The sequence below is a fragment of the Idiotropiscis lumnitzeri genome, chromosome 16, assembly GCF_059441095.1.
Source record: "Idiotropiscis lumnitzeri isolate Australia: NSW breed Sydney's pygmy pipehorse chromosome 16, RoL_Ilum_1.0, whole genome shotgun sequence".
In the NCBI taxonomy this organism is placed as follows: domain Eukaryota; kingdom Metazoa; phylum Chordata; class Actinopteri; order Syngnathiformes; family Syngnathidae; genus Idiotropiscis; species Idiotropiscis lumnitzeri.
The window spans coordinates 16,387,705-16,404,386 of record NC_142406.1 but is presented as its reverse complement, the minus strand read 5'-3'; the positions used below and the strand labels follow the sequence as shown (position 1 = coordinate 16,404,386).

The window sequence follows — 16,682 nt, the reverse complement described above, 5'->3', positions numbered from 1 at the left end:
ATGTTTGTGGCATCACGAAGGCTCGCTCGACAGACATCATTTGCATCTTTATTTATTTGTCTTTTTCTTTTTGCATGAAGGCACCGTGCACGTTTCTGGAGGCGATCATCTGTAGCCCAACTTGTTTTGATATTGGGGAAGAAAATATTTTTATATTTTTCGCGCGTGGGCTGCTTTGTGCTTTTCTTTCCCCACTGTGTTTGGATTTTCCATTTTATTGATTTCTTTTGCTCGAACGTTATTGGCTGAAAAAAAAGTGTCAGTTTAAAAGGAGCCGCAAACTAGTGTGTTGTTCGCGAACGAGTCCTTCAAAAAGAACGAATCTCCGTGAATGCGAGTAAATGGATCACTTCCGCAAGCGATTCGGGTCAATCGCAAACAACCAATCAGCAGCCAGCGTCATCTTTTGGCGATCAGGAAAGAGTCAGTGAGCTAACTTGCCGTTCGCGAAAGATTCAGGAAGTGAACGTACTGTACTGCGCTCTCGATTCGGTGAACGATTCTTTTTGATGAACTGATGATTCTGTTCACTTAAAGGAACTGCCAGCCCGTCACAACCACAAACGGGAATATGATTGGTGTCTTGTTCCGTCAGTCATAAACGATGCCTTCCTATTGACCAACGTCATCCATAATCCGCCCATATGTCTACCTCGTCCCATTGACGAATCGGCCTGTCAATCACTTGGACCTCGTCGCCTTCGACGAATGAGCGCCAGATGGGCGGAGCTTCCCGTGGAGGACATTTCCTCGTTTCGTTCACGGAGGATCTCGTCGAAGGGAATTTTGGCCTGGGAAACCATCGTTGCTATTTGAGCATAAAAAAGGAAAGGTCGCCGAAGGTCGAGATGAGCTGAGATGAAAGAACACTTGTATTTCGCGCATGAGACAAAGGGGACGCTCGTGTGAAATAATTCCCGACAAGCTGCTGCTGGCGCGATGAGTCTGGACGTGTTGTGCGACTCGGACGTCGGGCGATTCTTTGCCGACAATTTGCTCACAAGCGAAGATTGGGGTGAGTCGCTCGACAATTGGCCGTCGGTGTTCGACCTCATTTGGCCTAATCCGAGTGCAGACGCCTCCCTTTCCGTCCAGCATCAATTGGTGTTATTTGACCCCCCACCCCCGTCGCCATGTGACCCTCCCGGGCTCCTTTCCGGTGACGTCAATATCCAGGCTCATTCACTTTGACGTCATGGCACTTGTTTCTTGAACGCTGCCTTTGTTGTGAAGTCACGGACGTGCTGCACGCGGCCTCGTGCTTCCTCATTGCCCCAATCCGGATGTGGCCACTTGATTAGGTACACTCGAAGGCTCGCTTGTTTCTCTCCAAAAGTTCCGAATGGAGCGAAACAAAACACACCAACACACGTGTGTACCAAATCAAACGGCCCACCATGATCGTGAAGGTGTGTGTCATTGTGATGATGAAGATGACGATGACGATGATGCTGCGCCGCAGCTGACGGGCCGCAAGCGCCTCCATTGTTGCCTAACGTGACGTCACGTCCTGTGAATCTTTTAGACGTGACGAGAGCTCTGAGCAATGAATTCTTTGTTCGCTCCTCTCCCTCCACATATACAAGCACACAATTTTAAAATTAGCACTTTTAAATGAGGAAAGACGAATGATGAAATCAGAAGGGGGCGTGGCAAGGCATAACGACAATGAATTTAAAAAAACGAATGAAGAGCTACAAAATATATGATGTATTCAAGATTGGCAGTTGTTATTTTTGTTAGCAAACAAAATCCACAAAGGTCCACAAATATAGTAGGAATATATCCCAAAAAATTGCAATTAATAATTGCAATGTCCTTTTTTTCAGGAGTTGGATTCCATGTGCGTCAAAACTGTTTTATTTTAATTTTTACATTTTTTTTGGTCATCTTTTTATATGTCTCAGATGCGTGTTTGTATCGCTGTGACGGTGTGGAGGATGGCGACGAGCACATGAGCCTGGCGCCCAAGTATGACTCTTTGGTACGTCATGTCGGACGCGCCTGAGATCTCGAGACCGCGCTTGTGTTTCTAATCATGTGACCTTGAGGACACGCACACACATGCACACAGCGAGCGTGACTTCCTGTCCTGTTTTCGCCTCCGCCAGTTGGACGACGACCTGGTGTTGACGCTGGATGGCGACACCTCCTCGTGTCCGTGGCAACGTGTGCACGACAACCAGCTCACTGGTGAGGAAACTTCTCTTCGCCTCTGCGCACGTATGTCACGTGTCAAGTAAAAAAAAAAGTAAACAAACATACTAATACCAACATTTTGTGGCAGGTGGCAGCAGCGCGCACACGAAGGTCCAAAGTGACATGGCTGAGCCGATGGAGCTGCGTAAGTTTTTCTGGATTGGGGTGGTGTGGGTGTGTGTGTGTGTGTGTGTGTGTGTGTGTGTGTGTCATGGTTGTCACAGCAACACATGTTTGACCACCTGGGTCGTCACAGCAACATGTTTCATGGTCTGTGTTGTCTAAGTGTTCTTGGTAGCCATGACAACGTGCGTTTGCGCGGGCATGCAGTGTTGCAGGTGAAAGCCGAGCCGGCGTCTCCGGTGTGGTCGTTGGAGGCCGAGCGGTCGTCGGCGGCGGCGGCGCCGTCTGATCCTCTGGTGGGTGCGACAACCGCGTCGTGATCCAATTTGCAAGCCTTGCGCCACTCTCTGTCCGTCCGTGTCAGTTGCGGTCTTTGCGTCCCGCAGGTTCCCGTGAAAGGTGAAAATCCCCCGACGCCTCCCTACACGTTTGGAGACGTGATGTCCCCACCGCCGGATGCCGCCGATTTGGCGACGACGACCATCTTGACGCCCAGCACGGCGTCGGGGTCGCAGACGACGCTAACGGCGCGGCTTCCCGCCGTGGTGGCCTCCATCAAAACGCGAGCGACAGGTGCCGTTGATGAGCAATCCGACTTCCTTCACGTGGGGATGTGAGAAGCAACATTGTTGTGCGTCCTCAGTGGTGCCGGCCGCCAAGACCCCCCTCCAGCCCCGCCCCCTCTGCTTGGCCGCCCTGCCTGTCGCCGGGACCGCGCCTGCTAGCACCCTCGTCCTGTGCAGCCTTCCCGCCATGGAGCCGACACAACCCGGTGAGTTGAGCATTTAAAAAAAAAAAAAAGGCGGGGCCACAGCAGAATGTTCAGGTTGCGCTTGTGACCGCTATTTGCAGTGGTGTGCCTGACATCGGCCCCCACCGTGGTCAAGATGGAGCCTGCCGCCAAGCCCATCGTCCCGGCGACCGCTACGTTGCCCGGCAACAGCTGCAACGACATCGACGTGAGTTGGAACAAATAATCAACGGGGAATTTTAGAGATGCCAACGTTTCCGTTGTTGTGGCGCAGATGAAAGTTCTGAAGCGGCAGCAGAGGATGATCAAGAATCGCGAGTCGGCCTGCCAGTCGCGCAAGAAGAAGAAGGAGTACGTGCACAATCTGGAGCTCCAACTGAAGGAGGCTCAGCAGGAGAACCAGCGACTCCGCCGCGAGAACCAGGAGCTCCGTGAACGGCTGGAGGCCGGCCGGGTACGCCGCCGGCGTCTCTTGGCGTTCACACGTGCCAAAGGCGTCGTCATGCAAGTTCCCGTGTGTGTGTGGCAGGGCGGCGAGTCTCCCGGCAGCAAACGAGCCGTGTGCGTCATGGCCGTCCTTCTCTTTGTGACCTTCAGCTTGGGACCGGTCAGGTAAAGCCGGCAAACAAAAAGCACGTCGGTACTTGAGTTGGCACATTTTCCGAGTCCTGGAACGGGCGGTCGGGGTGCCGTCAGCTCAACGTTTGTCCCGCCCACAGCGTCTTGGACAGGAAGTGGACGGCGGGCTTTCGGGATGGCGCCAGGTCCTTCACGAGTCGGCGGCTCCTGGAGATGCAAAAGGCGGCGCAGCCGGCACGGCGCCAGGAAGTCACCGCCACCGCCACGTCGGATGACGACGGAGAGATGGAAACGTTTGCGGCCGAATCTTTTCCGTTCAGGTGACGCCACTTTGACCTTTGAGCCGCCGCTTGTCCAACTCTGACCTTGCGGCGGGCGCAGGAACGCGAGTTCGGCCTTCGGCGCCGCCAAGGACGAGAGCAACCTGCTGCAGAGGCTGGAACGATACTTCAGCCACGCCCACTGCCCACAGTTCAACCGCTCCGAGTCGCTAAGGTCAGTCGCCTCTGCGTGTCCCCGTCGCGTCATGCGCTTTCCACCAATGGCGTCCGTGTGGTTTCAATGTCATTTCCAGGCTGGCGGCAGAACTTCGCGGTTGGGTTCAGCGCCATCAGATCAACCACAAGAAGTCCAGCGGGAAAGCCAAGAGTGCCAAGAAGGCCAAGATGGCTCAGGTGGGTCACTTCCTGTCGGCCCACCGACAGCTGTTCATGTGACATCTATAAGCAACGTGCGTGCATGCGTGTGTGTGCGCAGCAGCGGGCCCAGCTGAGGAAGGCCAACGTGTCGCGCTACCTGCCCATCCAGACGCACCGCTCCATCGAAAGGTGGGAAAGCCAACGAGCCTATCGGCTGCTTCCTTCCCGTTTGCTCGACTGACTCTTGTGCGCCCCCCGCAGTCAGCTGCAGGTGCTTCCCGGGCCCGAAGTGACCTACGGCGACTTCCTGGACGCCATCGACCGGCGCGAGGACACTTTCTACGTGGTGTCCTTCAGACGGGTGTGTTGCTCGCCGGCTGGGAGCCCCCGCTCAGTCCCTCGCCCGCTTTTTCACATTTTACGCGTGGCTTTTGCCCGTAGGACCACCTGCTGCTGCCTGCCATCAGCCACAACAAGACGCGCCGGCCCAAGATGTCGCTCGTCATGCCTGCCATGTCGGTCAACGGTAAGCGACAAAATTGTTGCAGCAAAAAACACAAACATTTACGCTTCAATAAATCAATTTTGATCATCGTTGACTCGTTCGAGACCTTCCTGACCGTTTCCTTTGCCCTGGTCAACAGAGAGCGTGTACAACGCGTCGCACGGCTACGAACTGATGATGCAGGTGGACTGTGAGGTGATGAACACGCGCACCGTCCCCATCAAGTCGTCCACCGTGCCTCCGTCCATGCGGGACACGCCCCCGACGTCCCCGCCGCACGCCGCCACTTCCAACCACTCGGCCCTGCGAGGGCGCCACCAGCATCAGACGTCGCCGCGCCCGCGCGCCCGCGCCGGATATCTCATCAGCCAGTCTGAGGGCGTCTGAAGTATGCTAGCGGAGGGCGTGTTGCGTCGGCAGGAAGTGGAACTCGCACCCGTGAAAGCATGCAGATGTTTTTTTTTTTTCTACTTGTATTTAATGTTTGTACATAGTGATGTGTAAATATTCCATTTTCTTTCTTTTTTCTTTTTTTTTTTTGGGCATTTTGGCTTTGGCAAGAAGTGTCAATCTTGTTTCATGTTTAGCCTCAACGGAGCGTCACCAGCGGCTGTTCCTGACGTCCCAAACAACTGGTCTGCACTTCAATTCCTCTTCCCTCAATCAGTTGAATTAAAGCTTGAGCGCCCTCTGCTGGCGAGCTTGAGTATTTCTTTGGACCAGGAGGTACAGTGCTGGTCCCCGCCGTGAAAATTGTTCTAGCGTCACTTTTTTTTCTTTTTTAGTTCAAGCGTGACTTGTCAATCAAAACTTGCCCGTAATGACGTAGTGACAGCAGTCAACCAAAACAAATTTACACAAAATAACATTGAGTTGCTGTCCCTTTCTTTACCGCGACGTTATGTTCGCATATTAGCCATATTGTGCTATCTAGGAATTGTTTTATACACTGTAATTTGTTCTTTAAAATGAACTTTTGCACTGTTGTTTTCATTTGCCATTACTGTACAGTACATTTTGATTATGATGAAATGACTGTCGCTGGTGTAGTTTTTGTTGCCGCCCGCTCAAGTGGCGCGGGTCGTGTTTCGAAGCGCTCCCAGACGCTTAGTCCCGCCCCCCATGCCCTCTTGTCCCTGTACGCTGATTGGTCAAAGGCAAAGCGATGCTCCGTTTGAATTTGGGCTAGTTTTCTACTCGACTTGGCTGCTTTTAAAGTTGATTTTTTTGGCCTCTTTGCACCGACTTGGGACCTTCTGCGCACACCTGGTAAGTGGAAGATCGACAGCGAAGCCTCAAAACAAACGACACGAGTTCACATTAAAAATTAAAACTCGTTGAGAGAATGCAACGCAAACGTGCTAGCGGATGGGTTCGTCAGAATGTTTAACACTCCTGTTGACTTAAAACAGTTTATACAACAAGGAGGAAAAAACACCGAGCATCGTGCAAGGCGCTTATTGTTTTGCAACGATTTCATCAATGACGCATCGTGTGTTGTCGTGACGTCACTATGTGACATGCCGTGTGTGCTTCTCGACTCACTTCCGAATGTGCTCATTTTGCCTCGCCCAAATTAACTTTTCACATTTTCTTCAACTACATTTGCAGAGCTGCCATTATGACGAATTGTTTGTATTTTGTTTGCTAACGCCGGAACGTTTCTCCCGGAAATTCCGCCCTCACAACGCTTTCCGATGACGTAGGCGTCGTTGTGGAAGCGAGCAGAGGTTGGCTGAAAGCTGACCACGTGACTCGACACGGCTCGCTTTCTTTTTAAACTAGTATAGGGTGAATTGCATGCACTAGTAGCGCATGGAGTACACGTTTAAACGGCATGACGTAAAAGATGGCCGCCTGCCAAAGTTTGCTGGCATGCTTGTTGCCACCGAAGTCCAAAAACAAACACTAAAGCTGCATTTTAATTAACTAACAGTTATTGTGATTAACACCACATCTTGTGTCCTTTAATTTGATCAGCCGTTACTAGTTGATTTAATGCACTTAATAAAAAAGTAATAGGAACGCTACCTTTTTGATGCGTATTGTTGCGTGTCTTGCATGTTGTTGTTATCCGTGTGTCACATGACCATGGCGTGATCTGTTGTCGTGGCAAGGTGTGTTCGCGGCCTGCGTCATGCGCCACGATTCCTCGTCTAGCCGGAGAAAAGGTGCCAACCCCCGCCGCCGCCTGCCCCTTCCACCGCCTCCCGCGACATCCCCCCGCGGGCGCCGCCCGCCATCTTTGCCGCAGCCGGGCACATCCGGGGGAGGTGAGCCGCCGTCGTCGTCATCGTCCTGTCCTGATGACATTTTGTAAAGCTTTTTCTGCTTGCAGGGCGGCCCCCCGTGTCGCCACGAAGGACCCCTGTGTCGCCACGGAGGCGAAGGTACCGCCCGGGGGCGAAGGCCCTGATGGAGATCCGCAAGTACCAGAAGAGCACCGAGCTCCTCCTCAGGAAGGCGCCGTTCTCCCGCCTGGTGAGGCGTCCGTCAGCTCGCGCGTTAGCATGTTAGCTTGTTGCTCCAACATGACGCCCCTCCACCCCCCACTCCTCCTCGCTCCACCACAGGTCCGCGAGGTGTGCCAGGGCTTCGGCAGAGGTGCCCTCAGGTGGCAGGTCTTCGCTCTGATGGCGCTTCAGGAGGTAAGCTTGCCGGCGGGGTCAAAGGTCAAACGAAGACCCGCCGCGCATTTAACAATGAACCGATCGATCGGCATCACCGAGTTGTATCAATTTAATTTCAGTAAGGAAATACAATTTGCAATCAAATGCTTTGAGTTACGAGCGCGGTCAGCGAAGGAATTTACAAACTCATCAGTTCCCGGGCTGGCGCCGGCAGCGTGTTAACGACGCGTTCCCGTCCTTGCAGGCGACCGAGGCCTTCTTGGTGATGCTTTTTTCTGATGCCAACCTGTGCGCCATCCACGCCAAGCGGGTCACTCTGTTCCCCCGCGACCTCCAGCTGGCGCGACGTATTCGTGGCACCCAAGATATCTGAGCAAGATGGCCGCCACGTGGCGACACAAGCGTCGGACGCCAACCGCTCAACCCGTTTATGTGACTTCCTTTCAATGTTTTTTTTTTGTTAGCAATGTTTGTGTTTTATAAATAAAGTTTTGACAACAGAATGGATTTTTTTGGGGGGTGGGGTGGGGTGGCCCCGCCCACTTCCTCGGCAGGCAGCCAATCCAAGGCGACATTTTGGGGCTCGTCTCATTTGTCTAAAGACAACTTTATTTTGAATCAAAAGTGTGACGTGGCGCTCACCAAACCAAACGTGTGCACTGAACACGTGCGCGACGCCATTTTGTGGTTCGACACGTCGGCTATGCAAATGGAAGCAAGTTCCGAATTTTGCCTTGAGAAAATGTTTCGGGAAACGACTGCAAATTCAGTCGCCGTGTTCGTGATTCATTCGTTCATTCCCGGCGCCGTCCAAATCGTCACCTTGGTAAGAACTCAAGTCGGGCAAACGAGGTGGGCCAGAAGCAAGGACGTTTGGAAGGGCAAAGCGTTGTTGTCGTTGGACGTCTTGGAGACGTTTTTGTGCTCCCGAGCATGTTAATGAGCTGCCGTCTTCGGCGCCCGCGCTAATCAAGCCGCTAATTACGCGCACAAGAGCTCGTTGGGAGGCGGCCAACCCCAAAATGGATCAAAAGGCTCGGCGGCATGCGTCAGCGGGCCCGCGGGCGACGCCCACCGCTGACCTGAAGCTTTAAAACGGGTCACCGCGCCGATGCTGCAGAACGCCGCCGCTCCGCTGGGCAAATTCCAGGAAGGTAAGAAAGCATGTTTTGGTTCAAACAAAAAACAAATCATCGGCAAGATAGCGTCATCGCTGAAGTTCTTTTTCTTATGAGCAGAACATTTTCCAGAACTTTCTGGTGATGCAGATTTTGTGCATCGACGGCTTTTGGCGTTTGATTTGTTTGTGTGTCGCCATCAAGTAGTGCCGTCGTTTCCATCGTGTGCCGGTGCGCGTTTGCATTTCAGATGAAGGCGCGCACGTATCCTGGCGGCTCCCAGCTGGCCCTCCTGTCGCTGATCCTCCTGCTGCCGGTCCCTCGCACCGTCACGCCACACCCCCGGCCCGCTGACCCGCCTTCCGTGGGGCTCCTGCGGCTGCGCTCGGCATCCTTGGGGCTCTCCTCCTCCGTGGAACTTTCTTCCTCCTCCACGGAGGCATGGTGGGCCCCACCCGGAGAAGAGGCGGAGCTTCAGAGGTGGGCGAGAGAGAAAGCCAACCAGGCTGGTGGAGGCCCACCAAGTGAGGCCCTCACCTCCATCTTGGGCGGCCTCCAGAGCGTCAGCCGAGAGAAAGGCGGATTTGGTTTTCGCTTTGGCAGGAACTCCCAGACCCGGGGACGTGGACCCTGACCGGTGCCACTGGGTCACTTTGTGTCTATACTCCACTATTAAATACATGAAATGTCGACTTGTATGTCATTGAATGCTTGAATGAACGAAGAGCTTTGATGATGAATGGGAATTTGGGGAATTTTTTTTTTTATCTTGACAGTACTAGGCATTAGTGGTTAACATATCTGCTTCACAATTTTGAGGTTTAGGTTCAAATCTCAAAATTTCAGCCCCGGTCTTTTTGTGTGTAGTTGTCACATCCTTCCTGTGACTGTGTGTGTGCGCGTGTGTGTGCGTTTGTTAAGAGAACCGGGGGGTGTGGCTATTAAGTGACTTCCTGCAGTGTTGGCTGTTTCCTGTTCACATACACGAACGCACAAGGGATGGACGTTTTGTGTGTGTGTGCGTGTTATTGTTGTTGTAGAGTGTGGAAATGTGTGTCGCAGGGTCTGGAATCCAAGTCGAATTCACGTGACGAGCAACCCAGGCGCCATGTTGACGTTAACGCTGGAAATGTTTGCCAATTTAATTTTTTGGCTCCCTCCACCGGAGTGACGACTTTTATTGTGAAGGCGACAAGCACTTCCGGTTTGCGCGCCTAATTGGCTCCCGTCTGGGGTCGCGAAAATGACGTGACATCGGGATCGTGACGTCGATGGAGGACTGGCTGAGTTTTTTTTTTTCTCCTTTTGTCAACTTTTGTTTTGTCTCCAGCGTGAACGTCAAGTGGAGCGCACGACCGACGTCAGAGCAGGTAAACGCGCGCGCCACACAAACAAACGCGAGGAATCCGATAATCGTTGCGAAAGCGTGACGGTCTAAACAACAACAATCTGATTTTCATTGGCTGTGGGATTTTGACGTCACAGCCCAGACGCGTGCAAATGGTCAATGTTTTTATTCGAATCTTGTTATTCTCGCTAACTTGATTGCTGTCAATTGATACGTGCAGCACAATGACGTCATTCGCTTTCCTAAACTCAGAAGTTCACTCGCATGCTAACTCAATTATTGTCCGGTAGTTACTTTATTGTATTTTGCCCGACTCGTGTCGATCGTTGCAACAGGTGCTAATCAGCCATGTTGACGTTTTCAAAATGGAGGTTGTTGGAAAGTGCTCTATGAAGACAGTTGAGTTGAGATTTTGTGATGTCATCGCGGGTGTTGGTGTCACTTGCAGGGCATTTGATTGACAGCTCATGATGCGGTACATCTGGATCTGCCGCCCCCTGCTGGTGCTCCTCCTCCTCCTCCAACAGGTGACGTCCCACCCTCCATCGCCGCTTGTCGCCAAGCCGCAGGAAGTGCTCCTGGCGGCCATCTTGCCCTTGCGCAACACGGAGTACCCGTGGGCGTGGCCCAGAGTGGCGCCGGCCTTGAGCGACGCGGTGGCACGGGTCAACGCCGACCCACGCCTCCTCCCTGGCCTGCGTCTGACGCTGGTCCACGGCGACTCGGAGAACCGGGATCGCTTGTGCTCGGACTCGGCGGCGCCGCTGGCGGCCGTGGACCTGAAAATGTCGCGCGACCCGTGGGCCTTTGTGGGGCCCGGCTGCGACTACTCAGCGTCGCCTGTGGCCCGCTTCACCACCCACTGGGACATTCCCATGGTGACGGCGGGCGCCCGCGCCGTGGGCTTCGGGGTCCACACGGCGCTCACCAACACGGGCCCCACCCACCGCAAACTGGGCGACTTCGGCACCCACCTCCAGGAGAGCCTGGACTGGCGCACCCGGGCCATGCTGGTCTTCAGCAATCACAAGGACGGCGACGGCGACCGGCCGTGCTACTTTGCCATCGAGGGGCTCTACCTGGCGCTGGAGCGGCGCAACGTCACCACCCGACACTTGGTCCTCGAGTTCGAGCATGTCGACTACGTCGATGCCGTTCGAGAGATATGGCGCAACGGACGAGGTCGGGACGGCATCCTCTGATTCGATTGTGTGTGCCAGAGCACAGCTGCGCCCTGGCAGATCTGTGTCCGTTGCCAGCGGTGACGCTGACACTGATACATGCTGTGACGCACACGCAAACACACAAACACACTAATGCACAAACATGTTCAAATGAGCACACACACGCGGACGGACAATAATATACACGCCTAAAAATACATGCAAATGTATAAACACATGCACATTGCAGACATCAAGCCCCGCCCCCACACACACACACATGTATATGTGCCAATCAGCCACGTGACGTGAATGCACTCGTGTTTGCAGTTGTGTACGTGTGTTGCCCGCGGGACGTGTTCCGGACGCTGATGTTGGAGTTCCTCCAGGAGTTGGGGGCGGAGCTTCAGCACTTTGCCTTCTTCTTCATCGATCTGTTTGGCCGGGGCTTGCGGGGGCGGGGCCACATCCAACCCTGGCGCCGTGATGACGCTGATGACGACCGCGCGCGACGTGCCTTCCGAGTAAGGAGGTGCAAACGCAAAAACGCTTTTCTTGTTGTTTTGTGTGTGCTTATTGTGTTGCTTGTGTTTCAGAGTGTGAAAGTTTTAACGTATCATCAAGTCGACAATGAACAATATCGCACTTTTGTCCAACGGCTCCAGAAAGACGCAAAACGAATGTTCAACTTCGCTGTGGATGACTCTCTGGTAGTACACATGCAACTTTTTTTTTTTTTTTAACGAAGGACTCCAAATGTTATGTTGGACGTGCATGTGTGTGTGTGTGTTTTAGTTAAACATGATCGCGGCAGGTTTCCACGACGGCGTCATGTTGTACGCACACGCCCTCAACGAAACTCTGACTCAGCACAACTGGGCGCGGGACCCGCGAGGTCGCATCCGGAGACCGAGTGGAGAGGCCGTCACCCGCCAGATGTGGAACAGAACCTTCCCAGGTCGCTGCACGCACACACACGTGCACACACGCACGTGAAATTTGCTCCCGCTCTGTTGCTACCACGTACAAGCGCAAATACTTGTGAACAAAACTACTTTGATATTTTTGGGTGGGAGGGAAACATTACTTGAACGCCAAAAGAATCCGAAAAGACGTCAAGTCGTCATTTGAGAAAAATCAACTTCAGTTCAGTTCAGGAAATATTTGTACTTGACGAGTTGCCTACGCTAAGATAAGCTAAGATAAGCTAAGTGTTGTTTCCGCTACTTGCGGTCTCAAATTTGCTCCGGCGGGATTCCGGGAAGCCGCGAGCGAAGAAAAAAACGGTTCTGGTCCGCCATTCCCACGGACGCCGCCGCAAGTCACACGTGACATTCGAGACCTCAACTTTCCCGCCGTCGAAATTCCCAAACGTAGAAACCACATCCCGAATATTTCAATGTAGAAAAACATCCTTCAGGATATTAGAAAACATGTTGTGACTTTTCTCACAATCCCCGACTGGGCCGGACGCGAATGGCTGTTTGGTTGTCATGGCGACAGGCGTGACGGGGATGCTGCAAATGGACCAGGAGGGCGACCGACAGACGGACTTTGCCGTGTGGGACATGACGGACGTCCAATCGGGAGACTTTCAGGTGAACGGCCGTGAATGACATCATCACGCTCAGATCACCTGTTTGCGTGAGTGGGCGTGGCTACTCACGTGGGCGTGTGTGCGTATGCTCAGGTGGTGTGCGTGTACAACGGCAGCACGCAGCATCTGCGCATGCAGGAGGGGCGGAGCTTCCAGTGGCCCGCCGGCTCACCGCCATTGGATGTTCCCAAATGCGGATTTGAAAACGACGCTCCGGCGTGCCTCACACGTGCGCTTTTTTCTTCTCGTAATTTTCACATTCGCTGGTTCGGTGCAATTTTGCCGCTCACGTCTTTGCGGCTCCTCAGATCGGGTGGGCATGCATCAGATGGTCGCCATGGTGATGTGCTTCATCCTGGCCATGGGGGCCACCGTCGCCATCTTCCTCTACAGGTGGCTTTCAGAAAATGCGATCCCTGTGAAGCGCTCATGACCTCTGACCCCGCCCGCCTCCCAAACAGGAAGTGGAAGCTGGAGAGCGAGTTGTCGGCGCAACTTTGGCGAGTGTCGTGGGAGCACGTGGAACTGAGCCGGCGCCACAAAACTTTGAGGCGAACATGCAGCCGACTCAGCGCGTCCCTTGTGAGAGCGGCGCCCCCCGCTGACCTTTGACCTCCCACCTACGCTCACTCCTTTTTGTCTCCGCAGAGGGGCTCCAACAACGGGTCCCTGATGACCGTCGAGGCGGACGGACCCGTCTACACCAAAACCGGATACTACAAGGTCCGGCGTGGTTGGGCTGCCTGCCGTGGTCAGATTTAACATTTTTTGCTTTCGTGTGCGGCGCAGGGCAACCTGGCGGCCATTAAGCCCATCCACAAGAAACGACTTGAGCTGAGCAGAAAAGTTCTTTTTGAGCTCAAGCATGTAAGAAAAGAAATTTGCGATGTAGCGCCGACGGGAGGCCGCTCGTGCAGTTTTTGTCTTTTTCCGTGTGGGCAGATGCGGGACGTGCAGAACGAACACTTGACCCGGTTCCTCGGCGCCTGCGTGGACGCGCCCAACATGTGCATCATCACCGAGTACTGCCCGAGAGGAAGCTTGCAGGTACGGCGCCGCCCTCGAAGTGACGATGATGACGACGACCATGATGACTATCACGACCACGTCGTTCAGGACTTGATGGAGAGCGACAGCATGAGCCTGGATTGGATGTTCCGCTACTCGCTGATCGGCGATATCGTCAAGGTAACCGGCGGCCCGTCTGCATGAGGGGGCGGGGCATCCCGGTCCTTCCTGATGGCCTCTTCGCTGCCTCCAGGGGATGGCCTTCCTCCACAGCAGCGTCATGGTCTCCCACGGCAACCTCAAGTCGTCCAACTGCGTGGTGGACAGCCGCTTCGTGCTCAAGATCACCGATTTCGGCCTCCAGAGTCTGCGCGAGTGCCGGCGCAACGCAGACGGCCAATATGCCGGTGAGGCCGCCGTTGGCGAGCTGCAGGAGGCAGGACGCTCATCTTCGGTCGCGCCTGCCCGCAGGTCGGCTGTGGACGGCGCCGGAGCTGCTGAGGTCGGCGAGCCCGTCGCCCAGCGGGACACAGAAAGGGGACGTCTACAGTTTTGCCATCATCCTTCAGGAAGTGGCTCTGCTGCGGGGCGTCTTCTACCTGGACGAACGCATGCTCACGCCGAAAGGTGCGTGCGCGTGTGCGTGCGGGTGCGCGTGCGCGTTTTTAAGAAAGTGAGATTTCCCAACATGTACCGTTTGTACGCCCCGAGCAGAGATCGTGGAGGCATTGCGTCAGGGCGGAGTCCCGCCACTGCGCCCCGCCCTCTGCCCGCAAAACGCCAGCGAGGAGGCGGAGCTCTCTCGGCTCATGCAGCGATGTTGGAACGAAGACCCCGCCGAGCGACCCGACTTCAACACCATCAAGATCCTGCTGCGCAAACAACACAGGTACGCGCACGACGACTTTGCTTGACGTCGACGAATCGCCGCGGGTGCGGCAAACGAGTATCTGACTCAAAACAAACATTTGTGTGTGCGTGTGTGTCACGGCAGAGGTCACGGCACCAACATTTTGGACAACCTCCTCTCCCGAATGGAACAATATGCCAACAACCTGGAAGAACTGGTGGAGGAACGCACGCAAGCGTATCACGACGAGAAGCACAAAGCTGAGACGCTCCTCTACCAGATTCTGCCGCAGTAACCACGCACGCACGCTACACACATACACACGCCGCCCACCACACGCTACTCGTTACGACTCGTAGGTCACATGACCAAAGATTTTAGTCTTTCGCCTTCCGCCAATAATTCTCAACAACAATCAAACAAACTAGGAAGCAGATAACGTCTACGCATGAGGGATGTTCAAAACAACTTTTTTTTTTTTTTTATCGGAGCGAGTTCGAGTATTTGGGTGCTCACCGATCTCAAGTCGCAATACCGCCAGTACTTTGATGCATACAGTTTTAATAAATAAGTTCCTGAGAAGAGGACTCACAAATTAAATAAAAGTCCAATTATCACAGTGTAGCGCCAACTACTGGCAAGGAGGACGTACTTGATTTAAAAAAATTTTTTTTTTTAATTAAGGCCGGTATCCGCCAAGTACCTGATATCGCTAATCAATATCAGAAATCTCTGTTAGCGTTTGCATATTCAGACAATCACTTCTACGACATTCCCAGGAAATCGCAATGTCCCATATTGACACGCCACTCACACTGACTAGCTGAGCTATGCTAACAAATGGCCCGCGGGCTACTCGTGTGACCTCTGTGCCACTTGTGACCTCACATGACATTTGAATGTTTGACGCTACACGGCACACTCGTGGAAATGTTGCGGCAACACGTGACGAATCGTAGACGAGGCGCGCCCACACTGCGCCGGTGTCGTTGCAGTTCCGTGGCAGAGCAGCTGAAAAGAGGGCAAACGGTGGAAGCCGAAGCCTTCCAGTCGGTCACCATCTACTTCAGCGACATCGTCGGCTTCACCCAGCTCTCGGCCGACAGCGCGCCACTGCAGGTGCGCGACACGGACGCTCGAAAAAGTCAGCCTAATACGAGTTGGCCATGTGATGATGTTTGTTTGTTGGAAAGGTGGTGACCTTGTTGAACGACCTCTACACTTGTTTCGACGCCATCATCGACAACTTTGACGTTTACAAGGTAAGCGGCGTGATGCCAATCTAAGCTAGCCTACGCAGGGTGACGCGACGCTAGGCTAACGCAAGCGGCGGGTGATTCCGCTGTAACACTCCAGGTGGAAACCATCGGCGACGCATACATGGTGGTGTCGGGTCTGCCGGTCAGGAACGGGAGCCTGCACGCCGGCGAAGTGTCTCGCATGGCCCTTGCCCTGCGGGACGCCGCCTGCAACTTCACCATCCCGCATAGGCCGCACCTCAAGCTGAGACTGCGCATCGGCATACACACCGGTCAGTGCGTGTCCTCGCACGTGTATGAGTGTGACACTGTTTCTCAAAGTGCGCTTCATGTGTGGCGTAGGGCCAGTGTGCGCCGGCGTGGTGGGGCTAAAGATGCCCCGGTACTGCCTGTTTGGAGACACCGTCAACACCGCTTCACGTATGGAGTCCAGTGGAGAGGGTAACACACAAAACGATTTTGATACGAAAGAACTGGACCCAATTAAATTCTGTATTCATTCGTCGTTGCGCTGCTTCAAGGTTTTCCAGAGACACAATCCGACTTTTCGCACAACCTGACTAACATCTCGTGTCGCGTGTGCTTGCAAGGTGTGATATGTTGTCACGTGTCCTCGTGTTGTTCCTAACGTGCAGCTCTGAAGATCCACCTGTCTGAGGCCACCCGTCTGCTTCTGGACCAACTGAAAGGTTTTGAGCTTCAACCTCGAGGGGAGATCGAGGTGAAGGGCAAAGGTTGCATGAGGACCTACTGGCTGCTGGGAGAAAAAAAAGATAACCAGTGACGCACATAAGCCAGTTGGTGTACAAACGTCTTTGTTTTTCCTGTACGTTGTGTTTATTTCAAGGTTATGCTTTTATGCTTTTTTAAACCTAATTAAAAACAGAATATTTCTCAACACTTGTCTCGCATTC

General features: G+C 53.7%; 4 protein-coding genes across 7 annotated transcripts; all 4 read left to right on the top strand.

The window, feature by feature from the left end:
- Positions 1-690: 690 nt before the first annotated feature.
- Positions 691-5,781, top strand: atf6b (activating transcription factor 6 beta). Of its 2 annotated transcripts, none has more exons than XM_088318808.1 (17): positions 691-1,015; positions 1,908-1,984; positions 2,112-2,193; positions 2,288-2,344; positions 2,530-2,618; positions 2,709-2,895; positions 2,966-3,094; positions 3,175-3,281; positions 3,348-3,527; positions 3,603-3,685; positions 3,793-3,972; positions 4,034-4,147; positions 4,227-4,326; positions 4,412-4,479; positions 4,552-4,651; positions 4,732-4,816; positions 4,935-5,781. In XM_088318808.1, exons 1-17 carry the CDS (start codon positions 940-942, stop codon positions 5,180-5,182), a joined length of 1,962 nt encoding a protein of 653 aa, XP_088174934.1. In that variant the 5' UTR covers positions 691-939; the 3' UTR covers positions 5,183-5,781. The 2 variants fall into 2 exon arrangements, with proteins under 2 accessions (XP_088174934.1, XP_088174933.1); XM_088318807.1 differs by having other exon boundaries at positions 4,409-4,479; positions 4,935-5,488.
- Positions 5,782-5,898: 117 nt separating this feature from the next.
- LOC148321833 (histone H3-like centromeric protein A) lies at positions 5,899-7,928 on the top strand. The gene is made up of 5 exons (XM_088318809.1): positions 5,899-6,064; positions 6,913-7,068; positions 7,134-7,276; positions 7,369-7,443; positions 7,670-7,928. Exons 2-5 carry the CDS (start codon positions 6,933-6,935, stop codon positions 7,796-7,798), a joined length of 483 nt encoding a protein of 160 aa, XP_088174935.1. The 5' UTR covers positions 5,899-6,064; positions 6,913-6,932; the 3' UTR covers positions 7,799-7,928.
- A 147-nt stretch (positions 7,929-8,075) lies between these two features.
- Positions 8,076-9,233, top strand: qrfp (pyroglutamylated RFamide peptide). The gene is made up of 2 exons (XM_088318810.1): positions 8,076-8,579; positions 8,794-9,233. The coding sequence occupies exon 2, from the start codon at positions 8,794-8,796 to the stop codon at positions 9,175-9,177; it is 384 nt and encodes a 127-aa protein (XP_088174936.1). The 5' UTR covers positions 8,076-8,579; the 3' UTR covers positions 9,178-9,233.
- Positions 9,234-9,249: 16 nt separating this feature from the next.
- On the top strand, positions 9,250-16,666 carry LOC148321831 (atrial natriuretic peptide receptor 1-like). 3 transcript variants are annotated; one of them, XM_088318801.1, is made up of 22 exons: positions 9,256-9,913; positions 10,340-11,073; positions 11,385-11,578; positions 11,651-11,764; positions 11,850-12,012; positions 12,558-12,652; positions 12,745-12,880; positions 12,960-13,044; positions 13,113-13,233; positions 13,300-13,374; positions 13,441-13,518; positions 13,594-13,698; positions 13,768-13,839; positions 13,913-14,066; positions 14,131-14,286; positions 14,374-14,548; positions 14,654-14,800; positions 15,505-15,628; positions 15,703-15,771; positions 15,866-16,040; positions 16,111-16,209; positions 16,404-16,666. In XM_088318801.1, the coding sequence occupies exons 2-22, from the start codon at positions 10,359-10,361 to the stop codon at positions 16,550-16,552; spliced, it is 3,201 nt and encodes a 1,066-aa protein (XP_088174927.1). In that variant the 5' UTR covers positions 9,256-9,913; positions 10,340-10,358; the 3' UTR covers positions 16,553-16,666. The 3 variants fall into 3 exon arrangements, with proteins under 3 accessions (XP_088174926.1, XP_088174925.1, XP_088174927.1); XM_088318799.1 differs by having other exon boundaries at positions 9,252-9,913; positions 13,441-13,698; XM_088318800.1 differs by having other exon boundaries at positions 9,250-11,073; positions 13,441-13,698.
- Positions 16,667-16,682: the final 16 nt, after the last annotated feature.